Genomic DNA, 27,864 nt, shown 5'->3' on the forward strand with positions numbered 1-27,864 from the left:
GGAAATGGAACTCTATCTCCTCACTCAGTCTTCTATTCGTATCTAATGGATTCATTTTCACAGATCTTTGATTCCTTACCTGATGATGTGCCTCTAAGGATCTGAAGCTGCTATCAGTAATTGGATGACTGGACCAGAGTTATCTATTTTCTGATTACATTTAGGAAGCTCTGTTGGTTCACCCTGAGCTCTATCATGACTACATCATTTAGTATTTAACACTGATCCTACCTTTCAAATAATCCTTCCTTGGCACAGTTGAAGAACTACCGTAAATGCCGGCGTATAAGGCGACTTCCGCGAGCGCTGAAATCGGCGCCAAAGACTTATATGCCGAGTCGTCTTATACGCCAGAAATACTGGTAGTTTCCGGCGTATAAGACGACGTTCTAGGAATGCGGCCCGGCTATAAAGACGGGGGTCGTCTTATACGCCGGGTCGCCTTGTACGCCAGCATTTACGGTACTTTGTGCAGCAAAATAGTAAGGCTCTGAGTTGCATTTGGTCTCTGAAGAAAGAAAGCTTTGAACACATTGGAACAGATGCAAAAAAAAGGGGCAATAAAGATGATCAGGGAAATGATAAGACCTAAGAGGAAAGATTGAGGTATGTTTAGTCTTTATACAAGACATCTGAAGAAGACACAATCGGAGGAATCACATAGAAAAAGAACACTCAACATCTCTTCTATTTGACAGAATGCCAGACATACAGCAAGCAGGAAGGCAAACACTAGTTGAATGTTAAGAAAAAGTCTCCTACTGGTAACAACAATTGGATCTTGACTCAATCACCCAGAAAGATTATGAACTCTTCCTCACTGGATGTTATGTCTGGACAATCATCTAGGTCAGAGGTGTCAAACTGCCGGCCCGCAAGCCGGTGGCATGATGCAGAGGCCGTGCCCACCCCTGCTCCAGCAATGCGAAAAAAGTCACGATACGTCACAACACATCATGTGATGCAATAAGTTTGACACTCATGATATAGGTCAGTGGTTCTTAACCTGGGCGATATTGCCCCCCAGGGGGCGATTTCATTTTTTAGGGGGGCGATGGAACGAAAAGGGGCAATGGAGCGAGAAGTTTTGGGGACACTTTTGAGACTTTTTCGTACAGTGAATGGCTGGATATCTGTTGTACAAAAACATCAGATCACTCGTTATTAGTGGATTGAATTGTGTTTTCAAATGTTCCTCCAGCTTGCTTCAGTACAGAACGCTGTACATATGTGAAGACGCATCGCTTATCTTCATGCGTGTTGTGCAGCAGCCTCTACCCATACAGTGGCACGCCATTAGCCAGAATATGGGAGATATGGGGAAAAGACTGGAAATAAATTATTTGCATCGATATGTCCTGATGAACAATTTTAAAGAAAACAAAGAAAGTGTTTGCATAAATTAAAGAATTATTTCCCATGTTGTGATTGAGAGGTTATGTTGGGGGAGGGGGGCGATGACAACTTCTTCATTGGCTCAAGGGGGTGATTCGTTCAAAAAGGTTAAGAACCACTGGTATAGGTGATATAACATGGGATTCAGGTATTGAGTAGAGGCATGATTGCAGTGGTTGAATTGGCCTCTTCTCTAAGTGGATGCAGTTGTGTAAGGAATGATTGGATTGGATGACCTCAATGCCATTTTAGTGCTATGATTCTGGGATGTATGTCATCACGATTGTTTAATTGAATGGAAACTAGAGTGAGCCAGCCCTGCCAGGCAGACACCATGAGAGACAACTTTAATAGCACACAGCAGTGGGGGGAATGCTCTGAGTGCAAATTGTAATTACTCTTGCCCTACTTGGGGCCTATTTTAACCTTAAACCTTTGGTAGCGAAGCTTCTAAATCATATCTGCTTCTAAAAATAACTTAGATTGCAGGACTTCTTTCCTTTTTCACTTTCCCTTCCCTTTCTTCTTTCCTTTCCTCTCTCTTGTCTATGACATAATGCTGCAGGAATATATTTCTGGCTGGCTTCAGCTCTCTTTGCAACCTGCCAGCACATGAAACTTCATCATATAAAATAGAAGCCATTGAGTAGTGGCATAAGGCCTTCAGCATGCTGTTTGGATTATGTATGTATTCCCAGGTGATTTGAGCAGGATATTGCTGGGACCAGTTGCAAAAATAAATCTCCTGCAAAGCACTAAAATATTAAGTGCCAGGATAAATCTCTATGCTTCTTTCTCTGGTACAGTATTTGCCATTAAAATAGGAACTCATCCTGAGGTAATAAGCCATAATATCTCTGTTCCCAAAGCAGATCAGTGGCCAAGGGTGAAAGTTCTAGAAACTGTCCTTTAAAAATAACAATCATTGTGCCAGGCAAGAAAAGTAGCACCTGACCCAATATTGGCTACAACTGGTAGATTAGGAGGGCAGAACCAAACAGAAGCATAAAGAAGGCATTAAAATATATTAAATATAGTAGGAAAAAAGAGGTATGAAAGACAGTATTATTAGCTTTGTAGAGCGTTCTTGGCAAGCTAGGCAGGGATAAACAAGATACTTTGTTAATTCTGTCTTTGCTTTAAACATACATGCTTTGCTTTAAAAAAATGCAAACATCTGCTGGGTTTATCTCTTTATATGTTTCAATCAATGAGACTGCAGCATGCTGGAAGGCATTTTTAACCCTTTCCTATCTTGTTATTCTGAAGCTTCTGCTTGCTTACTAGCTTGAGGAAGAGACATGGGCCTACTGATGAGAATGAGAATGTTCCAGTTCTGTAAATCACAGCTTTGGAACAGTATTTGTTGTCAAGATTGCTTCAAGGGGGAAAAAAAAATCTCCTCTTCCTTGCCGACTGCACTCCTTACAGCTCTCAGTCCTGGTGCATACAATTTGCATGTAAATATATCTACACATTAACACCATATTGCATCAGGAGATGTAAGTTGAAGCGCCTTCAGTTTATGAGTTGGAAGTTACACAAATGCCTTTGAGTTTTGTGTTCTCTCTGGAGTGTGGGATTCTTGATGAGCAGGAAAAAGAAAACCACTGCAATTGGGAAAGGAGTTTTTTTTTGTAATCTTGTCTGAGCAAATAGAAAAGTCAAGCTGCATTGCACACATATACACTATGCAGCTTGACACCCCCCTCTCATCTATTTGTATCTCTCTATTATCCATCCATCCATCTCTCTATCTCTCTATCATCTATCCATCTATCTGTCTGTCATCTATCTACAATTTCCAAACAACTGTAGGAAGGGTGGTGTGAAGGGTGAACTCATTCTAGCATGTTTCAGTCTGATTGGCTGAGATATATAAGGGTCTAAACCCAGCAGATGTTAAAATTTTGTTTTACTAAAGACATGTTGGGCAGGGTTGAAGGAACATGCAAAGGGAGAAGACCAGCAGTGCAATGAATTGATACAATTACATCAACCAGAGGTTTCACTCTAACAAGGATTAGCTGCCTGACTGAAGACTGAGTTCAGGACAGCTGTTTACAGAACAGCCATAAATCAACATTGACTTGATGGCAACTAACATTGTCATATCTGGACTGCCAAACTCTGCATGGCCACTAGATGGGGATAAAGAGATTCAGAAGACACTAATTCTTAGCTGCCATTTTCAAATGCCATTTTCAAATAGAAACAGCGATAAATTATATAATAAATAATGATTAATACTGTATGAAATATTCACTTCATGTGGAGAGATGGGAGAAAGAAAACAATATATTCAGTCCTTGGTAAAAGAATGAGTTTTTAACAGGTACCTAAAATATGTTACAGCAGGTGTCCCTTGAATAATACATATAATTTTAATTAAATTCAATTTAATTATCAATGGAAACACTATCTTTGAGAACTTATTCCACCAAGGAAGGCAAACTCCTGAATGAGCTAGCTGGATCAAGCATTAATCTGGATGTATCTGAAATGAAAATGTCATTATTGTGATAGAATGCAGTGAGGAGAGCAATTCCCAGGAGGGGGGGGGGAAGGGGTGCATTTCAGAGGAATAAGAGGCAACCCAGTCCAGATATTGTGTGTTAAAGAAAGAGGATGAAGGCAGCGCCTCCCTAAAAGCTCTCAGAGAATATGATAGATGCAGATAGCGGAATGCTTCGATTTGGCATGATTGATGTCAGACCCCAAAACCAAGGAAGACACACGGTGGTTATTCCAAGTATTTCCAGTCCCTACCTTGCCTCTCTTGCCTTTGTTTCAAGTGACTGCAATCACTTGAGTTCTCCAGTATAATGAATGACAAAGCCTAACAGATTTTATTTACTTTATGGCTACCCTTGGATTGGAACCAGGGGAAAAAATTCTTCCTTGACATAGGATGACTTCCACTCATCTAACATATGGGCTGGGGAAGAGTGGAAATCAATGCCATGGGAGCTTAGCAGAAACAAAATATTGCCATGGCGTGCTTGTTTATTTATTTATATATGCATACTTTACTATGTACTGATTTAGAAATCATAAAATGAAATGGAACTCTACACATATCCCAAAAGTGCTTTTTCAAAAGGCAAGTGGACTTTGTTTTTCCTTAAAGACGTTTCACTTCTCCTCTCTTCATTCTGACTGAAGAACTGTCAGAACTGAAGAAGCTTTTTGGATGAGAAACAAAACATCTTCAAGGAAAAACAAAGTCCAGTTGCCTTTTGAAAAAGCACCTTTGGGACAATCTTGACCTGGATGACTGAAAATCTCCACAGACAAGTCTACACACAGTAGTTAAAAGCTGGTTAAGCCCTAATAAGGTGCTCTTCTAGATTTTTGTTGAAAGCCACTAGGGATATGTTTATTTTGGTCAGTTGTTTGAAGTCTGAAATGCTATAACCATCAGATAAACCTATACTACGTCAGAGAAAAAAAATAGATTTTTTTCCTCTACTTGTATATACTCAATACGATAGATAATTTGTGCAGTAAATGGGTGAAACAGCACATCACTGATTATTATGGAGACATTTATTTTGATTTTAGACTAAGTGTGCCATGAGAAAAATGTTGTTTCAGCTCTGTTGCAGTCTCTTATCTCATGAATCCATTACCATCTCCTTTAAAGAAATAAATTCTGTTAGCTGAGATAAAACACTGCCTGGTTTAGTAAAGACAAACATTAATTAGTAATCAAAACAGCTCCAAAATTTGGATCAGTTCAAGTCAACTGCTATGAGAGCTTAGCTATTATTTCTGAGCTCTGAAAACTAGACTGCTGAAGATGAATGAGTCAAGCATAGAAATTATTTTGTGGGTACCGTCTCACATCTGACACTGGTTTTGATCTGGCCTATTATACAGGCTCCAATGATATATTGCAAAGAATTTCTCTTTGGTGCATATATGTCAAGTCAGAGGTCTCTGCAACAAAACATGATGTTAAAATAATAACACACATTATCAGGCAAATGACCCCATTACATACATACTTCACAACTCATGCACGCACATTGCTTGCAACATTTGTGTAATAACATCATCTCACAATTTCCATTGTTCGCCTCCCTTCACTCTCTCCTGTAAATGTCCATGTATCCAATATGATTTGTGGAAAATAAGATTTGCTTTTTTCAAAAAACCCTTTACAGTAATATTTGTTAGTATGTGGTCAGATTTATATGTATGTATGTATATATGTATGTATATATGGATTGATGGATCGATCAATAGATTATAGATAGATAGATATAAACAATTTAATATTATATATATACACACAATGTATTTGTGTAAGTGTACATACATACATTTATGTATACTATGTATTTCTGGGCTATCTTTTCCCTAAGATGCATTGTTTATATTGTTGGTAAACTACATAGTAAACTAAGAGAGCTGCAGATTTCAAATAGTATCTAAGATTTGGTTTTCATTGGCCTGAAAATGTGAAATTAGATAGTTCTCATTCCACTGGTAGCAATAATACATTGCTTGGTTTAGTAAATAGAAACTTTAATTAGAGATCAAAGCATTCTCCAAAACAGTGAATGGTGAGAATGAAAAAAGTACAAATCAGTTTTAGAAAAAAACATGAATTATTCTAGGGGACTTAGTCTGGTGCAGTAGTTAAAGGTGCTAGACTAGTATGAATGCTGTCTTAAACATAGAAGTCAGCTCTGAGTATATTTTGGCCAGCTCTGTCTCTGAGTCCTCAGAGAAGTGGTTCTCAACCTGTGGGTCGGGACCCCATTTGGGGTCGAACGACCATTTCACGGGGGTCGCCAAACAACGCAGTCCGCCATTTTTTTCCCCTTTTCCTTAGCTGTGCTACTCCCTTTTATTCTATTGGCTTTTGAAAGCCAATAGAATAGACTCTCTTGAATAGAGTCTAATTCTATTGGCTTTCAAAAGCCAATAGGAATTGTCCAGGCTGTCTCTGCCCTGCTGAGCCCGCCAAAAGTCCCATTCTGCAAACGGTGCTGCACCAGTGGAGTAGTCCTCGACTTATGACTGGTTGAGTAGTCCTCGACTTATGACCAGTTGGGGGTCGCGGCATTAAAAAGGTTGAGAACCACTGCCTCAGAGGAAGAAGGCAAGGGTGACCAATTCTGTAAAATGTTGCTGTGCAAACATTGTCCATGTCATCAGTAGGAGGAGCAAAAAATTCAGAAGGGTGGGAACAACAGAAGGTATAGAAAAAGTGAATGCAGTATCCAGAATTCCATGGACAAATGAGAATAGTGATTGGTGAGTATCTGTTTTAAAAGATCTCTTTTAAATACATGGTGTAAGCACAAGTGTATTCAAGGCATAATTGCTTTGATTGGTCTCTGAAAGACTGAAAGAATTTGTGAATGAATTAAGAATACTGTAGTGACATAATTTGTAAAGAGACTGAAATCAGGGAATGCTTGAACTCAGAGCGTTCTAGAAATTTTTATGAGAATGACAGTATTATGTTGAAGATTAGAATAGAAATAAATTTAAAAAAATGTTATTGTGCAGGAAAAAGAGATGAAAAAGAAGTAATAAATACTTAAGAATGTTGAATATTGTGAGGATACAGGTGTAGATGGTATAACTAGAGAAACATCAAAATATGCTATGGACTGGCTGTGTGACTTATTTAACATACATATAAAGGAGGATCATAACATGAAAAGCAATAGAAATTAAAAATAAAAAAAATCTTGAGTCAAAAACACCAAGACATACTATACATTCCAGATTGTATCTGGGGTCTTCCTCCCAATCTCCTTAGCAAAACTCTGTTTTCAGAAGCTTCTGGAAGCTTCTGGAAGGTGATTAAATTGAGGACCCAAACACTTCTTGTGACAGGGAGTCCCAGAGGGCTGTCCCAATGACATGAAAACAATACCTCTGGGCCTCATTCCCCTCTGACTCCTTGAAAACTGGGAACAACCAACTTCTTCTCTTGGCCTGACTGAAGTGGAGAGATACAGTCCTGAAGGTAATTTTTATCAAAACATCTGACAAGGAGCAAATTTTGGGAAATGTAATCTTACTTTATGCTAGCAAGGAAAGCATAAACCATGTGAGAAATCATCAGGCCCCAATAACAAGAATAACACGAGGAGTTTCCTTATTGTTGTTCACCTACAGACAGAATCTTGCCAGACTAAAGCAAACATCTGCATAACTGTAGACATATTCTGTGAACTGCTTTGCCCTCTTCCTGCCAACCAGACTTTCCCTGCACCGCCTTCTAGGATGCAGCCTTTCCCTCCTGGGACTCCAGACTACGTTCCATCACAGAAAATTGATGTTGTTTATTCAGAAAAATGTTTGATGAATTAATAAAACAGAATTAGAGAAATTTTGCATGAAAGTGGAGTTGAAGGTTGGTTGCTGAATGCACTAAAAGCAAGAATCATGTGTGAAAACAAACAGAATGCTTAGCAAATGGTTCCAGGTGAGCAGAAAGTTAAAAAAAAGAATATGTGATGTCCCTTTGGTCTGTTGCAAGGAATGATTGTTTAGCAATGCAGAAATAAAAGCTGTACATAAAAGCATGCTTCACCCCATTTTGCTATATGGGAATGGGAAATGAGTATTTTAGGAGAAACATAAAAATAGGTTGGTTGCAATGGGAATGACTGGTACTTAAGACAAAGACTCCTGGATTAAACTAGAAGGGATAAAGTCAAGAATGAATGGTAATGGATAAATGGAGATTGAATGGAAACCTGAGTGACTCGTATAAAAGAAGTAGGTTGAGTGGTTTACTCATGTAGAGAGAATAAATGAGCATAGAATTGGAAAACAAATCTATGAAAGAAAAATAAATAGCTTGGCAAAAGACCAAGAAAGTTATGTTGGATGCAGTTTATGAGATCCTTCAAAAAGGAGACACGGAAACTTAAGGAGCAAAGGACAAAGAGGTATAATGATGTGTTGGAAATTTGGATTAATTGCAAGCTAGAAAGATATAGTGAAATATATTGTATGGTATAAATATATATTACTATAAAGTATATATAGTATGGCTTCCAGTTAGGCATCGTGGCATGATGGATACAGGAAGATGGGTCTCTGTCTTTCACGTTCGATTTTGCCCTGCTGGGGACCCTAAAAAGGGTCGAAAGTTGCCCTGGAAAGGTGACAAAAAGAAGGGGACCCTCATTGATCATGGAGGGGCAGTGGCCCTTCTGTTTGATCTGAGGAAGCCCTCTAAACTGGTGGGGGAAAGACTGGCCACATTCGTGTGGCCAGTCAGAAGCTGCTGACAACTGAAAAAAATAAACACAAAGGAACAATTTTTGAGCTATATGGATAGAACTGGGTGAGACTTTATCCTCTCTTTATGACTTTGACTTTTTTCTGAAAAAAATGCCCAAAGTATAGAATCCCCCCCCCCTATGAAAGAGGGAAGGGGAATTTCTGCCCCATTCCCTCAGGAAAAGAAAAGCTGTGAACTAATTGCTTGGGGGAAAACAGAGAAAGTTACAAGATTAATTTGGAATCAATACAGATATATAGCTTTGAAATTTGGGGACTAAAAGTGCTTTTGAGACTTTTTTTAGAAAAGAGACTTGAAAAGCTTGCAATATAAGTTTGGATTTAAAAAGCTGGAAGACGGCACCACGGCACAATCTATTATGCTTAAAGGAAATCTGGCTTGAAACCCAGACTCAGATAAGACTTTTGTTGTCCTTGGAAACTTTCACTTTTGAAGACTGCAGGTGGGAAAAAGGGGGAAAAAACTCTTGGGCTGCTTATCTATGTGGCAGAGATGATAAACTATTTTGAAACTGGCCTGCCTGGATTATGAATATAAATACTAACTGACTTTTAGAGCTGTGTCATGGAGCTATTTCTCTGTAGAAGAAACAGAAGAACTGGTTGAGATGATGGAATACTTTGGATTATAAACTTTTGATTGATGAACAACTTTTAACTGCTTTTTCTCTCTGGACAGAAAGGACATGTTTTTCAATGGACTGAAAAACTTGAATTTTGCTTATATTTATTTAAGGGAGGCTTAAGGATGGACTGATAGGCTGGTTTCAGAATTTGGAGTTCAAATGACAATTGACTGAAATTTTAAATCCCTAAATAAATTGGACTATAAAAACCACATACAAAAACAAAATGGATGTTCCATACTTAGCCTTAAATGGTAAAAAGCCATCCCTAACACTTGTCGTCAAGGCCCCTAGCTTGACATACCAACAAGAAAATGTTGATGAATCTCAGAAAGAAATTCTTTCTATGTTGAAATCAATCCAAGAGACAATTGTTTTGTTACATGACGAGACTAAAAATAACGCAAAGGGGATAAAAGAACAATTTTCTAATCTAAACCTACAAATTCAGAAAATGACTAGAAAGAAGGAACTAGTAACCCAGAAAATAGACGAAGCAGATCCAAAGATGGAGGACCTAAAGGAAGGAAGCAGCAGACAGAGTCAGACAAACAAAGAATTAGAAGACATAGCGATAATACAAGAAATGGAAAAGATACCTTACTTGTCAAGATCTCAGAACCCATTTGAGGATAAGGAAGAAGAGCTGATTGAACTGATTGAACTGTTAGGAGAATTGTGGAAAATTGGAGAAGGAGGGAGGCTGTTTAATGAATATAAGCTGAGCTGAGCATTCTTCCAAAAATACTTTAATCAAGTTCCCTTTCTTATTCCAAACAATATGCACAAAAATAGAGGAAGAACTACTTGATGATTCAAATGCATTGACTTGGAAAGTTAGTTGGCAAAAGAAGAAAGCTGGAGTAAGACCGAAGGAAATAGAGATTTTGACCCATTAGATGGGACATTATACTATTAAATAGATGTTTGAACATGGCTAAGAGAACAGATAATTGTTAGAAATAAAACTATTATTATAACTAGAAAGATAGGATCTGCAACTAGAATATTATATTTTGGTATGAGAAGGGAAATATGAAAATGCTAAGAGGGTCTGAAAAAAGGGAAGCTTTTGGTTATCCAAATATAATTTATTATGAGAAAACTATAAGCGTTAGAGGCACTTTGAACATTGATGGGAAATCAAAAAATTTAAAAAGCAGGAAAAACAGGATATTGATTGAACCAATGGATTTTAAGTGCAAATGCGATTGAGATATGTCTTGGTTAGAAAAGATATTTTAAACTGACACTATTGATATTATGTATAATATTAGAAAAATGTGATAAAGATGTTGATATTCAATTGTATATGTATTAGTAGCAATAAGAATTGTGTTTGCCTAGTGTGGAAAAATGTATACCACTGGAAGAAGAGAGGAAGCACTGGATGGTGTAGTATTAGATGTAGATTGAGAAAGTTAATATGTAACACTGAATTATTAATGGACCCAGACAACATATTGTTTGTTAAGTACTTATGATTGCAGAACTAGAAAAAGGTCTCCAACCTTTCTGGCTTTGTAGATTGGTGGGGGAGAGGAGAGGGAATGATTCTGTGTGAGTGGCTGCAAGCACGTGTGCACTGCTCACACAAATGGAGCTGCGTATGCACGCTCATCTGCCCACTGCATGGGCAAATGGAGCTGCGTGCATATGTGTGTTCACCCACTGCTTCTGTGGCCTGGTTCTGAACAGGCCACGGCCCGGGGGTTGGGGATCCCTGACTTAAAGCATAGGCTGGTAGGGGAAATCTTTCCAGCTGATTGTCATTTGAAGATGCAGGGGTGTTAAGGCTTGAGCTCCTGAACTCTTCTGTAGCCAAAGAAACATATCTTGGGAAGAAGCAAATCAGCAAGGAAAGAAACACCTGCTTTTACTGGTTCAATAAAATGCTTTCCAAGTGAGAGAAAGATAATCTCTTAATATTTCTATGTTTTGATAGCACCCAGTGCCCTGAAAAAGAAAACCTACTCAAACATGGAATGTAGCCAAATCTGAAGAATCTGCTAGATGTTCCCTCCTTCTTCACTGAACAGCCCACTGTGAGCTCATTTGGCAGATGTACATTTATTGGTCATTTGCTTTACTTATGAAAATTATTCAGAGTAACATCAAGGCTGCAGTTCATGACTTGCATTAGAGATTTCAGCAAGCCAATGAAAATTCTGACCGTATGGCTCTTTGTCCATTTCCTTCTCCACTGAACTGTTGACCTCACTACAAACTTTTTTGCAGCTAGGACTCCACTTAGATTTTGATTGCATGTCGAAGATTGCACTCCGACAAATACATGGGATGAGGACATAATTAGAGTTGATTCAGTAGAATTGATTCAATAAAAATGCAATTAAAGTTACATTAATCGAGTTAACTCAATAAGATTTCATTTGCATCAATCTTGACTCTTGGTTGCTTCTTTATTATTTATTTATTACATATATAAATCTCCCCAGCTCCATAGGGACTTTGGATGTGGCAACGTCAGGCTGTGTAATGTTGAATTAAACCATACTTTGCCACTGCATCCAAATATGACAAATGATGCCCTCTTTTGCATATGATATGCTTGCAATTGCAACATGCTGGTTGAGATGAAATAGTAGGTTGGAATCTTGGCTTAGGAATTCAAGCCATAGTTTATTTTAATGTTTTAATGCAATGTTAATCTGTAGTAAGCTTTAGTCAATGAAAGGAGAAAGGGAACATGAAATAAAAAAGGGGGGAAGAATGGTGTGATCTTAAGTGTATCTGCTTGGGCACAGAATAAGAGATTTCTGGATGGAATCAATGAATAAAATTGTGTTGTAAATTGGATGGCCCTCATAGCATGTTCTGAAGTCATATTTTCAAGCACCCTTTTGTCTTTAAATCATTTTTTTAGAGGAAAGGCTTACTGTAAGAGAATGCCTTGTCTGACTCCCTTGTGAGAGCAAGTAGTTTGCTTCTTTTCTTGATTCTTAATGAAGCTTTGCTGTGTCAGCTAACATTGTGTCCAGAATTGGTGCAGTGGATCCATTGCACCCTCCACAGCACCTGGACAAATGTTCAACATTCAAATTGAATTTATTTTCCATGAGCCAGAAGAAATAACAAAGCCCAGAAGTCCAAAGAAATATGCAGGATGTGGCTATCATAATTCATGTTTTTGAAATTTCCAGTCTGTACTAGACTATTGCTATTGCTATATGCAGCTGCCTGGATTTATAGACTACCAACACTCTCATTCTGTTTATCTGTTTGTTGGTTTGTACCTTTAAGTTAGCCCAAATGGTATATTAAGCTGCAATACCTTTTGAATTAAATAATCCAGATTCTGCTAATTTAAAAGGTACATTAAAAATACAGTCCTGTGAAATTCAGATTTTCATGATATTCAGACCAGTTTTATTTGCTAAGTTGTGACCATTGCAGTGTCCCCATGGTCATGTGATTTCTGATGCTCCCTACCAGTTTCCCACAAGGAAACTCAATGGGGAAGCCAGCAGGAAGTCAAAGTCACTCCTATTCCTACTCTCACTCTCCTGTAGTCTTCCTGTTTATCTCAAAGTTGCTTTTCCAAGAGGCAACTGGACTTTCTTGTTTTTCTTCGAAGACTTTTGCTTCTCAGTAGAAGAAGCTTCTTGGATGAGAAGTGAAACGTCTTCAGAGAAAAACAAGAAAGTCCAGTTGCCATGTGAAAAAGCACCTTTGAGACAACCATGACCTGGATGACTGAGACTCTCCATAGGCATCTTCCTGTTTATCTATTTAAGTACGTTAATATTGACTTCAGTAATAAGTCCATTTGCCAATACAATTATTTTTCTATTTTATAATATATACGCTTCTTAAATAATCAATCATTGGGGTAAAAAAAAAACTGTGGTCAGCCTAAAATGTAATGTTCATTCTGGTCTCATCAGACTGCACTACGTTTCTTTCAAAGAATGACCCAATGGGTCACAAGGTCATCTGGTAGCATATATAACTCTGAATTTCTTCAAGATTCAGCAGCTACCTTTCTATTTCCAGACTCGGTGCAAGGAAATTTGTCTTTTTTTTTATAGCTTTAAATGAAAGAACTCTTTTTTCATCATGTTCTCTAGCATGCTTTCCAATCAATCTCAGAGCCTGGTACATGTTCTTTTACCAATTGAAGCTGGCTAATTTCCACCCTTGATTTGAGTTGCTATTGTTGCTACTTAAATTGGGGAGAAAGGTCCACTTTTATGTGCTGATTTATAATTGAAATCACAGGTATAATGGACTACTCATGTGCTAGAGGCAGAGCTTGTTAACTTTTTAAAATAAAGCGTTGTGTGGATGTTCATTTATAGACTTATTATATTTAAAGCAATGGGTTTTTTAATATTATAAACTTGTCTCAGAAATTGTACAGAAATCTGGGTCACTCCATGTGCTTTGGCTAATCAGTACTGAGTGCAATTAATTCCTGCTATTGGTAAACACAAAGGAGTATTTGTTTAAAAAAAACAAAACTGAATTCCACAGAGAAATCATTGCAAGAGTTCTGAGGAGATATAAGATAGATTAGTTCTGTCTTGCTTGTTAGATTCAACTATTTTGGTTGATAATAAAAACAGCAGCCTTAAAATTTCACACAAAGTGTATGACAATGCGGTTAAATCAGAGAGTATCTTATTTTCTTGACCTGCAGAAATATTACGACAATAGAATTATTATACACAAAGCAAATACCAAACAAAAACTGAAGGCTTGGGTGCATTGCAAAGGAGACCCAAAGGTGAAGCTTAGTTGTGTTTTGAAGTAATCAGTTTGCAATTAATGTTTATTCTGACTTGATGCTTTGGGTCCTTTTTTTAAAAATAAAAATAAATAAATAATAGGAATTTTCATGCATAAGTAGAACCAATAAGAAAATCTGGAGAAAGTTCACAAGCTGGCTATGAGAATGTCAGTTGCCTCATTCTAACCATCTATCAGTAAGCATATGTGTGTCATTTTTCATTCTGTTTATCTTATGTTTTAGCTCTTGGAAGATCATGGGCTTGTCTGATCTTTTACTAAGACTGTATTAATCTTGAGAGTTAATTTCTGCTCAAACAATGGGATCCATTCTCTAACGGATGGAGCAGTCCAACTAGATTTAGATACATGTTAGAGGACAAAAGGAGAAAGAAAATTATCTTTTTCTAGCAAATGACTTTGTGCCAGCTGAAACTCAAAACCAACAATGGCCCTTATGATTTTGTGTGAGCAAAGAATTCCATGCTAATTATAATTACCAAGGTATTTTTTAGTGACAGGGTAGACAGATATCATAAAATCATCAACTGTGTGAGCTTGATGGGACCTTATAAGCAATTCAATCCAATGAGCATTACTAGATGCACTGAAGATCATCATCTTGTTGGTGATGGCTATTGGTATTATGCTATAAGCCATGCTGCCTTCACCACAGAATTGAAAGCTCCTTCCCCATCCTCTATCATTTTCCATGGCTCTTCCTAATTCACATTTATTTTTCTTTCCTAGCATTTTCCTGAAAGTGCAAGGTCTGCTTTTTTTCAGATCAACCAAGTATTGATCTGTTGGGTTTGACAGGAATTAATTATCCGTCTTGTACCCAAGCCTCAGATTGTGGGCTGAGAGAAAGCCCAAGGTCTTTTATGACTAAGGCAGGACTATAACTCACAGTCTCCTGGTTTCTAGCATGGTACCTTAACCACTAGACCAAACCAGCTCTCTGAGTATTTATCTTACTGCCCTGCATTATCTTGACTGCACTTAGCCGGACTTAGTTTGAACAAACTTTATTATACAGTATATTATAATGCAAGTAACTAAACATTATTTTTTATGATTCTATTTAAAGCATATCTAGGATGATGTTCTTCTGGTAATGTCTTACTGATAAAGAAGAATATTAGTTGCTCAGGCTTAAAATGAGGGCTTGTTGGTGTTTGCTGTCTGAGCTTGGTTGTTTTCTTGCACATGTTTCAGTACCCAAACTAAGTAACACCATCAGTACTAGGGTAATGAAAAGTCTGCAAGAAAACAACCAAGCTCAGAGAATACAGAAGACTCTCAATGTCTTGCTGGAATGTCTCAGATCTTCACAAGCATAGCTCAGAATATACAAGAATCTGTCCCTAGCTTCATGGATCCAGCATTCTCCTGCAGCAATTGATGGGCAATGAACATTATGATACATGCCCTAAAATCACTCTCTGAATCATGAACTAGTTCAGACTTGCTTATAGATTTTTATCCCAAGGTTAAATACTCAGGGTTTTTCTGGACAGCTGCAGGATTAAATCAAATTGAGACCCTTCCTAATGCCATCCCAGGGTGTTACTATGGCACTCTGTTCTGCTGTTTTTCTGTTACAGATATTGTTATTATTATTTTCATAAATGAAGAATTCACATTTCCAAGTAGCATATCTGGACTTAAGGTAGTTTGTTTCCTAATCTGAAGTACAACTAGTTCATTTGGGAAACCTTCCTGGCTTGGTTATTGCTAGCTGAATGTAGGCTGAGCTCGAAGGACAGGTCAAACGCATCATCAGTCATGAGTTCCTGTGCAGCCACAAGACAGATAAGTCCAGCCCACCTTGAATATCTTTCTTAACTCCCATTAATATCCCTTGACCGTTAGTAGCTCAGGTTCTTGTAGAAAGCTTAAGCTTGCAATAAACTTTTATTCTCATTTGAACTGCATGAATCTCCTAATTTCCCCAGTGGTTGACCCTGAACAGGGCATTTCCAAAATAGCAATTTAGTTTAGGACTCACACTCTAGCTGCAATGGAATATAATCTGGAGCAAGAGGCAACTCAGAACAGATAGCTTATGTGAGAGAAGGAGGGTGAAGACAGCTCCTCCCTAATAGTTCCCAGAGTGTGTGGGAGCTATGCTTATGTCTATAGGTGAGGAAAAATAGACATCTGCTTGCAAGAATCACATTTGTCTTTTTTCGTTTCTGGAGCCTGACATTAGCAAACTGAACACAGCTGGATTCTTCCTGTTGAGCTATTTTACATGAAATGATGATCCCACTTTCTCTGATGCTATGATTGGCTCTGTAACACAAAAGGTGTGTCTTAAGAAAAAGAAAAATGGTTGGATTACATTGTGATATATAACTACAGATAGTCCTTGACTTACAACAGTTCATTTAGTGACCATTCAAAGTTACAACAGCAATGAAAAAAGTGACCATTTTCCCCACTTTACAACCCTTACAGCATCTCCATGGTCATGTGATCAAAATTCAGATGCTTGGCAACTGGCATGTATTTATGATGGTTGCAGTGTTCTGGAGTCATGTGATCATCTTTTGCAGCCTTCTGACAAGCAGAGTCAACGGGAAAGCCAGATTCACTTAACAACCTTGTTACTAACTTAACAACTTCAGTAATTCACTTAACAACTGTGGCACAAGTGGTCATAAAACGGGGCAAAATTCACTTGACAACTGTCTTGCTTAGCTACAGAAATGTTGGGTTTCCAAGTTGAGAACTACCTGTGCAGATTCTAGTTTGCAGCAAGATGTCAGCAACATGGTTCTCCTGGAGCCCAAGACCATCCCTCTCTTCCTTGCAAATGGTGCTAACAGTTCCACACAATGGCCACGGAAATTTTGGGCTCATTTGTGGTTGTAAGTCAAGCACTACCTGTATGTGTCTAGGTATATCCATATATGCCTAGGAGAGTAAAGAGTAGGTTGAAAGAAAGAGCAGCCACCAATTTACAGTATAAGCCATTTCACTTGTGTATCTAAGAACAGATCTTGATTCTTAATTTCAGTGGCAGGTATTTCAGGACAGCACTGTTAGCTCATTAAAGATTTACCATTGCCACGTTAACCTTAATGCTCTCTTTTTATGAGCATATTATTTCTTCTACAATTCCAGCATTAGTCTTCACTACAGTTTATTTCTCTAACATTCTATTTCACTTGCACAACAATTCCATTAGCTGTTCTTGTAGTTTCTAAGTCTTCAGAAACTCTTTCTTTATATTTTCATTACATGTCACTGGAACAAATGTGCGTACTTATGTGTGTTCATCTATTCTGTAACCCATTTTCCACTGACTTGCAAAGTTTCTATGATTTTTTTTTAAAAACTATATAGGATTATATCTAACATTTCAGTGTTTCTCAAGTTTGGCAACTTTACGATGCACAAACTTCAGTTCCCAGGATTCCACAATCCACATATAGTGCCTTAATGCTGCCAGCTTTGAGAAACACTGCAACAGATATTAGTCCATGCATCTATCTGTGTGTTTATACACACATGCAAGCATGCAGTGTTTTTGGCTGAAGAAATCAACATGCTAATATTAAGGATTTTCAATATCTGTGCTGACAGGTGTTTGAGCAAATATTTGGCTAAACTCAAAAATGCAGCTTGAGAAAGATGCAAGTGTTTTGAAATACGGTGGTTTTGAGGAATAGTTTTCCTTTTCAAACCAATGTGATGATTGCTCTCTTTTCTTGGAATAAGAAACAAAACCAGCTTGCCAGGTACAAATACTGTACAACAGCCAGTCAGTTCCTGTTCTGTTGCCTGTGAGCTGTTCAGAAATGCACCACAAAGCAGCTCCCTCCGCCTCTGAAGATGCCAGCCGCAGCCGCCTTAAAAATGTCAGGACCCAAGAAAACTAGAGCAAGACAGTTAAGCTCAAAAGCTCATCACTACTTGATTGATGCCAGCCACGAAAGCCTGAACCACTATAGGAGAAAAGAAAAGGATCTTTTAAAAGTTAAATATGACCTTTCTTTTTAACAATGAGCCTTAGCTTTTCTGTATTAGTAAAGTAATCACTCCTTTTAAGAATAAACTCAGGTGCTAAGATTCTAGCTGAAATTGGGAAACAAAGATTTGTGTCAGTCTAAGCAAGTCCACGCACCTTAGATTGTCAAATCTGAAAAGCACAGGTCTAGGATCATGAAGGAGATGTGGACTTTGATGGCATCTTCAATACCAACTGACTTTATTAGTAGGAAATGTTTTTGTCCTAATTAAAGTTGGTTAGTCTTAAAAATGTCCTAGCAACATGAATTAGCCTTGAAGATGAGCTTGCCTTCAGAGGTTGTGGGTGCTCTATTACTGGAAGCTTTCAAAAGAAGACTGGATAGCCATTTGTCTGAAATAGTATAGGGTCTCCTGCTCGAGCAGGAGGTTGGACTAGAAGACCTCCAAGGTCCCTTCCAACTGTGTTATTCTATGATTCTAAGATGCTACCTAATTCTATGTCTATTTACCTGAAAATGGGAGCACAAAGAGCAGGAGAGAAACCTCAGCATATCTGTGGAAGTTCTGATGTTTCCCCCCTGATATCGTAGGGAGACTTAACACCCTCAGGCTGAATGTCAGATGCAAAAGAAAACAGACCATTTGGGAATGGAGAAGCAGAGAGCTGGGAATACAGTGCTTTTCTTGGAAGGAACAACTGGGACTGACAGTATGCACATTTCATTAAATGTAATTGATTCATTCATTAATAACAACAGAAGGTTCATCAACTAAAACATTTTAATTAGTGGAAAATTATATTTTTCTTTTCCCATTAAAACATTGTACATAATAGAAAATATGTAAGAAATCAGTTTCAAGGAACATGTATTTCCACTTTGCAACCAAGTGTAGGTGGAATTTTCTTGATTTCTTTATCAGCTGATCAAAGTGGTGGACAAGGATAGTACAGACCTAAATTCAAGGCTGCCGTTGGAAATATGGAAATTCATTGAAAGATTTGGTCTCTCTCTCTCTCTCTCTCTCTCTCTCTCTCTCTCTCTCTCTCTCTCTCTCTCTCTCTCTCTCTCTCTCTCTCTCTCTCTCTCTCTCTCTCAGTTGGAGGAACTTCCTCCAGTTGTTGGGAGAATAAAATGAGGGCATAGTTACATGAAGCATGGGATATCACTTTAAGAAATCCATAAATGCATATTTTTCCTTTGTTTCTTTAATCAGAAATAGAAAAGCAGCTCTGCAATATGACAGGACAAGTTGAGGGCCATTTGACATATATGCAATAATAGGATGTGCATAGAAAAGAGCTGGGCTTGCATGATAACACTATGATACCCTCCTGAATGCTATTGGGAAGAGCCATGCAGAATTGGCCAAGGCATGTGACTTCAGCCAGTATTTGTGTGTTGCAAATTGAGTATGGGACATCAAGTTTTTTTTTATTGAAAAGTTTTACAAAAATTACAAAATATACCCCAACCCCCCCTCCCCCCCACTTCCCAGAGCTGAATACAGGGTAACAAATATAATAATCATAATCTAACTAACATTAACCAACATATGTAGATAAACAAATATAATGCACTTTAACTCTCTTTTAACATAAAGTAAACAATTTACAAATAAACTTTATCATATAATCAAATTAAAATCCCAATTTATAAACAATACAATATAATAAAAATTCCACTACACTAAACTATTATTATTATTAATAATAATAATAATAACAATCATAATATTCAATAATTTATTCATAAAATAAATTGAACTTTTTAGTCCCATATTTATTCTGAATATAATCTATCCATCTTCTCCAAACTGAAATGTATCTTTCTTGTGAATAATCCTTCAAATAAGCAGAAATCTTAGCCATTTCTGCTAAATTTGACACTTTAAGCGTCCATTCTTCTATAGTAGGCAAACAATCCTTCTTCCAATATTGCCCTACCAACAGTCTTGCTGCTGTTATTAAATTCAACATCAAATTAGTTTCCTTAACATCAAAATCTACAATAATACCCAACAAAAATAGTTGAGGAGTAAACTTTATCTTTCTTTTAAAAATATTCTGAATGATCCACCAAATTTTAATCCAAAAAGCTTTTACATTTCTACAAGTCCATCAAATATGAAAATAAGTTGCATCCAAACTACCACATCTCCAACATTTGGGCTGCAAGTTAGGATACATACAAGACAACTTTTGGGGATCCAAATGCCACCTATAAAACATTTTATAAAAATTTTCTCTCAAATTTTGAGCTTGAGTAAATTTTACATTTCTAACCCAAATTGTCTCTCATGTATCCAATAGAATCGGCTCTTGAATATTTTGTGCCCATTTTACCATACAATCTTTAACTAATTCCGTTTCAGAATCCAATTCACATCAAGTTATTTTTGACTCCTAGTAACTTCAGAGATTTTCTCCTAGCAGACAGTCTATCCCTAACCCATTCTTTCAATCTCCCAATAGTGCACTAATTACAACTTTAATGGAGGTTTGTTGTAAAACTCCTATATTAATTAAAAGTTTCCTGTTTCCATTTCCTATTTGACTTCTGTGTGCATATACAGTAGACTACTGTAAACCAGATATTTCCAACATGGTCAAAGGGGCTGTCTCTATGGGCTTATACGTCAGACTTCCATGACTGGAACTTGGCAGCTTATCACAGATCTCTTGACACTTCAAGCTACACACTTAGCTCCACTGCTTGATTAGACCTGGCAGAAGGCTCACCTATAGAGTTCAGCTAAATAAGAATCTTTATTGAGAGCAAGTACAAAGCCATACGAAGCTACTGATTGCTCATTGCCAGTGAGGCAGGGCACATAACTGTTGAATCCTTGGTAGTTTCACTTGGTTGTTTCTTCCTTTTGTCCTCCTCCAGAAATTAACAGGCTCCTGGCCCAGAGTTTGGTAGGCCTTGAAGCCAACTGGTTAATGTACACCACCCCTGGCCTGAGAATTCCTGATTACCACTTCAGCTCTCTTCATATTATGAAATTGGAGCCCAGGATGTCTGAAAAGCTCTATACTGGGGAAAGGGAGAATATCAGAAGGTTGGGATGGAGAATGTGACCCTATGTGGCAATTGCTATTTCTAAGTAAAAGGGGGAAAAAAGTAAATTGAGGCCAGAAAGCTGCCCCATGATTCTCAGTCCTACCTTGCAGCCTCGGAATATCGCTCTAAGCATCGGAAGACGGCAGCTTGACGAAGATGGTTGCGAAAATAGGCAGGGTTCAGAATTATACTCCTTCGAAAACAGCAAGCAAATGTTCAGGTCAAAGACCTAAAGTGACATAACATGGTAGAACCCTTTAACATCAAACTCTAGACAGTACAGATAATCCTTGACTTACAACTTGTCACCTAGCAGGTTCAACGTTACAACATAAGTTGACCCTGTTACCCCGTGGTCAGCTGATCACATTTTTAGTGCTCAGCAACCAGCCTGCATTTATGGCTATTTTCAGCAGCCCATAGTCAGGTGACTGTAATTTATGATTGTTTTTCTGGCAAAAATGCCCACTGAAGACAACAGGATCATGAGATTCAATTTATGATGACACATTTGTTTAACAACTGTTGCAAAAAAAGTCACAAAATCGGGTTGGGCACTTGGGTGTCTTGACTGACAACTGTTGTGACACAGGATGGAAATTCCATTATGGTCCTAGGCCAAGGACTACCTGAATGTTGGCTGTACTGTACAAGTAGATCTCCATTTACAACCATTTGTTGAGTGAAGATTCAAAGTTATGGTGACATTGAAAAAGTGTCAGATGACCATTTTTCATACTGTTGCAGCATCCCCAGGGTCACATGAACAGAATTTGGATGTATAGCAACTGGTTCATATTGAATGGTTGCAGTGTCCCTGAGTCATGTGGTCACCTTTTGCGACCTTCTCACAAGCAAAGTCACCAGGGAAACCCGATTCACCTAACAACTTTGCTACTAAGAAAGATTGTAAAATGGGGCAAAATTAACAACAGAAATTTTGGGTTCAGTTATGGTCTATGATCTACTTGTATATACATATCCTTCCATTTATTGCTATGTTGAAAGCATTTCCCACCCCCTTCCCTCCCCAGTTCCCAACAGTGACAGCTGTTGATGAGCAGGTTGTTACTAAAAATAGAATCAAGATGTGAAGTGTTAATACCACTTTACATTCTGTTGGCAGCTGAGTTAGAGGAGCAGGTGTTACTAAAAATAGAATCAAGATGTGAAGTGTTAATACCACTTTACAATGCCTTGGTAAGGCCACATTTGGAATACTGCATCCAGTTTTGGTCACACCATGTAAAAAAGATGTTGAGACTCTAGAAAAAGTGCACAGAAGAGCAACAAAGATGATTAGGGGACTGGAGGCTAAAACATATAAGGAATGGTTGCTGGGATTGGATATGTCTAGTTTAATGAAGAGAAAGAGGAGGGGGGACATGATAGCAGTGTTCCAATATCTCAGGGGCTGCCACAAAGAAGAGGGAGTCAAGCTATTCTCCAAAGCACCTGGAGGCAAGACAAGAAGCAACAGATGGAAACTAACTAAAGAGAGAAGCAACCTAGAACTAAGGAGAAATTTACCGACAGTTAGAACAATTAATCAGTGGAACAGAAGCTGTGAATGCTCCAACACTGGAAGTTTTTAAGAAGAGACTGGACAGCCATTTGTCTGAAATGGTATAGGGTTTCCTGCCTGAGCAGCGGGTTGGACTAGATGACCCCCCAAGGTCCCTTCCAACTTTATTATTATTATTATTAAATGTCTATTAAAGCTATGTCATAAATGTAATTTCATACATAGTATGGTCTGTTTCAGAGGCAGCAGTTTTACCTTCTCTCCCATTCTCCAAGAATATGTTTCCCTGCCTTTAGTGAGAATGTAATGATCAGCAACATCCTATATCAGGGGTGTTAAACTGCCGGCCCGTGGGCCGGATGCATCATAGCGAAACTGCGCCCATCCCATTGCTGGCAATGGCAAAAAAACTCATGATACGTCACGACACGTCACACGACGTTGTGGAGTTTGACACCCCTGTCCTATATGTTATTATAATAATGCCTTTTTATCTATCATTTGTGTTAATGATGATTCACAATATGTACACAAATCAATCACACAGAACTGAGGGAAAGTATTGGGGAGGAGCAGGCCATTGCAGTTGGGATGGTAGATGCTTTTTCTTTTGCAATTACGGGTAGTCCTTGACTTACCACCGCAATTCAGCCCAACATTTCTGTTGCTAAGTGAAACATTTGTTAAGTGAGTTTTGCCTCATTTTATGACATTTCTTGCCACAGTTGTTAAGTGAATCACTGCAATTGTTAAGTTAGTAAGATGGTTGTGAAGTGAATCTGGCTTCCCCTTTGACTTTGCTTGTCAGAAAATCACAAAAGGGGATCATGTGACCTGAGGACACTGCAACTGTCATATGAGTCAGTTGCCAAGCATCCGTATTTTGATCACAGGACCACGGGGATACTGCAGTGGTTATAAGTGTGAAAAACAGTCATAAATCACTTTTTTTCAATCCCGTAGTAACTTCAAACGGTCACTAAATGAACTGTTGTAAGTTGAGGACTACCTATCTATTTCACCAGGTAAGCCACTCCACCTGTTTGAAAAACTTTGCATTCTGAGCTCATATGTGAGAAGACAATAAACATCTCACTTATTTAGGAAAATATGCATGCACCACAGCAGATCCTTGCATATTTTCTGCACAACTACATGTTTATTGCCAAGGGATTTATTTAACTCTTTCTTGGCCTGATCTGACCCTGATAGCCATTTCTTTGAATGTAAAACTCACCTGGCGGAAGTAATTTCTTTCAGTCCTGCATCAGGGAAAAAACTGTTCAAGGACCATTTTACCTACTGTGAACTTGGATAGTATCTTGTTTGGCCCTTTCAAGGGATATTGTTTGCATTTCAAAAATGCATGTTCAAGACAGACATTCAGTTAATAATTGTGTATTGTTTGGTTCTAAGAAGATTAGTAAATGGAAAAATACTTGCCTATCACTGAGGGTCTTGTTTTTCAGATGTGCTATAAATCCAGCAACCCAGTTGCTGAAGCTTTATAAAAGCCGTCTACCTCACTGCTTTTCTGGCACCCCATTGGTTGTGTGTTCTTAGACATTTAGTTGGCCTAAATTATACCAAAATGCAATTTACTGTCCCCCTGCCACATTGTGTGTTATTCTTATATCCTGTGTGCAGGACAAATTAAAGAAAAGGATTCTGCTGGCATTATCTCTATCCCCTTTGACCAGAGAAAAATATCTACTGCTCACTCATAGCTAAGATGGGGATGGAAGCAAGGAAGAGTCCTGCTTGGTCAAATGGCTTATCCATCTTTTGAAAGTCACTCAGCTTTGCACAACTCTCAACCCCTGAATGCTGAGACTGGGAAGGGCATCAGGAGAAGGAGGAATTGATATATTTTCTGCAAGGTCACCAGACGTATAGATCTCATTTGAGTGCTAAGCCCATGTTTAAAAGCAGTTTGACTAACAAGTAACACAGAGGGAAATCACAAAGTACAACAGGAGAGCTCCATCTCACTTGACTGAGTAAACTCCTGGGGTTCCTATCAGCTGAAAAGCTGTTAAACCTGGATTTAAAAGTAGCTTGATTAATTGGACATAGTAGAATAACTTGATTAATTGGACATAGTGGAGTGATAGTATAGTGACAGTGATATGTTGCACCACTCAGCCCCTCAAGGATTGTTAACTGTTCTGTGTAGCCCCCAGGGGTTGTTACACATTATTGGGCTGATCGTGTTTTTAAAAGTGAGCAATTGGTTGGGAGACCTGGCAGGTACAGGGAAAGAGGCCCATTTGAAAGATTTAAATACTCCTGATGGCCCAAACAGAATAATTCTGAAAGATAATGCTGATAATGGAGATGGCACAACTCACCAGCTTAAACTGGCTAATAGATTCTAACTCAGTGGCTCCCAACCTTTTCTATACCCTGCACCCCTAGAATGCTTCTGTTATATTCTCACACCCCTTACAAAAGTTCAAAATAATGGCAATGAATTATGCATATATACTATAATTTTGAAAACCCAAGTTTTCTCACCACCTGGAATATCGTCTCGTACCCCGGGGGGTACAAGCACCCCCAGTTGGGAACTCCTGTCCTAACCATTAGGAACCATCTGACTGTGAAGCTTTGCAATATATATCCAGCAATCCTTGACCTCTACAGCAGAGGTCCCTAGCCTTTTGGGCACTAGGGACCGGTTCCATGGAGAGAGGTTTTTCAATAGACCAGAAAGTGTGTGGTTTTGTGTGCTGCCTGCATCCATGGATGGGGCTTTGCTTGTTTGTGTGGACCAGTTGCTCGCATGCCACGCTCCGGTACCAGTCCACACTCTGGGGTTGGGGACCCCTGCTCTTCAGTATGCACTTTAAAAGTAGATATTCTTTGACTTACATAATCAAAATTAGGGTGCTTGACAACAGAACATGTATTCATGACAGTTGCAGTATCCTGGAACCATGTGATCACCATTTGTGTTCTTCTTAGCCAGTTTCCAACAAGCAAACTCAAAGGCGGTAGGTGGGTTTGCTTTATGACCATGTGATTCACTTAACAATTGCAGGGATACATTTAACCATGGCAAAAAGTTTATAAAATGGGATGTCATTCACTGCAGAAACCTCCTTGCTTAGTTATAGAACTTCTGATCCCAATTACAGTCCTAAGCCAAGGACTACCAGTACATAAAAATTAATACAAAACATTATCCAACCATTCTGAATTTGATACAAGAGAATCCTTATATTCAAACAAGCAGATATACATAGTTCATGACAATTATACTAGTTTCTATTTTTTTGCTTTTCTGAAAATCCCAGGCAATTCTTCTTTGCATTGGGCCACAGTACTCTCCCAGTAAGAAACACGCCATTTGTTGAAAACCAAACATTAGCTACAGCAGTGTCACCAAGTCCAATGTGTGTGGGTGGCATTTTTTACAATAAACTTGCTTAGAGACAGGTTAACAAACTGGCTGATCCCTGGGACTCTTGCAAAAGATTTTAAAGGTGATTATTGCTTTTCCAAGCTGTTGTCAACAGCTGATAATAGCTACATTGATTTTTTCCCCCTACCAGATTATTGGCTATACCATTGCTAAGCAATAGCACTAGTACTTAACCACACATTTTCTACAGTCAAAGCTTGATGTGTTCTGATAGATGTAAACACACAGGGATTCATGACCCAGTGATAGGTAATGTCAACAAATTAGCTTTCAAGAGTTTTTTCCTTTTCAAAAGGATTCTTTTATTACTTTAAGAAGATCTGTTCTATAGCTCTTAAACCCCTTTCCTTTTTCTTCTGGAAGAATATGATAGCCCTGACACTTTAGAACTGAGATCTATAAGCTACTTTTGTTCATTTGAGAGTTTTAAGGCTTATCCAGATGATTGTTCAAGGTGTGCCCTGATCACGTTTCAGCCTTGACAGCTCTGTCTCAAGAGGCCCCATGAAAACCAATAGCATACAATTTTGTTTACACGTTATGTGGAAGGGAAGGAGCAGCTTTAAAGCAGAGAACAAACAAGCAAGAAAGAGCTTTGATCTGCAAAGTATAAAGCTTAATTTGCCTTCCTTCATATTGCAACTTAATTTTCATTGGTTTGTTCTAGAAAAACAAATGCAAAAGGCTGGTTAACGTTAGATAGGATCAATCTTCTTAAAAGCAAAACAAATATTTTGCAAATGTATCTGATGCTGAAATCCTTCCAGCTCAGTGACTTGTCCAGGCAATCATCAAGAATCAACACTGACAAAGGGATGGGTATACACAGACACACAGACACACACAGACAAACATACACACACACACAGAGTGTTAAATAAGGTTCAGTTGCAAACCTAGCTGACTTTTCACTATGGAACAATTTAACCCCTCCATACTTAATGTGAGGATTTAATCTATTTAATCTCTTACTTAAAGCAGCAAATTCTATGCACCTTCTGTGCCTACAAAGATTTATCTGCCTCCTTTCCCTTTATAATTGTTTTATGAGAGAGATTGGACTAACTAGTTCTGGTCTGTCCATGATTTCTCACTAAGATATTCTTCCAAATATTATTTTGTCCTTTTATAGAATCCAGTATCTTCAGATAATTATTTGCAAAACAGACTTGGGCTTAAACTGGTTAACAAACTTCAATGGAGCCATGGCTTAATCCAAGCAAAAAAAATATATAAAAGAAATTCAGAGGAAAAAAAATGATTTAATCATGTTACTAAATAGTGGAGTATTAGATCCAGAATCTGAAGGACTGAGAATCCATATTATATTAGATCTCCAATAAATGAAAGCCTTTAATTTACTAAGTTTCAAACTAAAATGCCTTGGTGCTAGTGATTAGGCCTTCTTACTTCTGTTCTTATGCTTCATAAAAATGTAATATTTGGTCAATCTAGATTAGAAGTAACATGCAACACTGTGCAGGATAGAAAAGTAGTGGCAGGAGAGTTTAAAGCAATATCAAAACAAAAGTGATGTAAAGAAAACTTATGAAAACGCTAGCCATTACCAAGAGCAGATGGAAGGTCCATCTGATTGTGTGGGAAACATCCAGGATGTGAACATTTCAGAACAAATACATGTTGCAAAAACTGTTAAGTGCCTAAAACTGGGACAGTTACACAAAATATTTCATAAGCTAAAGATGTGGTCAGAATGATTTCAGTAGAAAAACATGAAGGGATGGTTATTACATATATTTACATTAGCCGTCCCCAACCTTTCCAGCTCTATGGACTGGTGGCAGCGGTGGTGTC

At 38.1% G+C, this 27,864-nt stretch overlaps 1 protein-coding gene across 1 annotated transcript in view; it reads right to left on the reverse strand.

Moving 5' to 3' along the window:
- SPATA16 (spermatogenesis associated 16) overlaps positions 1–27,864 on the reverse strand; it is a 202,864-nt gene that overhangs the window by 100,171 nt on the left and 74,829 nt on the right. The window contains exon 4 of the mRNA XM_039338463.1: positions 21,201–21,290. Within this exon, the coding sequence (XP_039194397.1) occupies positions 21,201–21,290 (90 nt within the window). The remainder of the gene's footprint in view (positions 1–21,200; positions 21,291–27,864) is intronic.

This window comes from Crotalus tigris, unplaced genomic scaffold (assembly GCF_016545835.1).
Source record: "Crotalus tigris isolate CLP2741 ecotype Arizona unplaced genomic scaffold, ASM1654583v1 scf7180000017549.6302385, whole genome shotgun sequence".
NCBI classification, from domain to species: domain Eukaryota; kingdom Metazoa; phylum Chordata; class Lepidosauria; order Squamata; family Viperidae; genus Crotalus; species Crotalus tigris.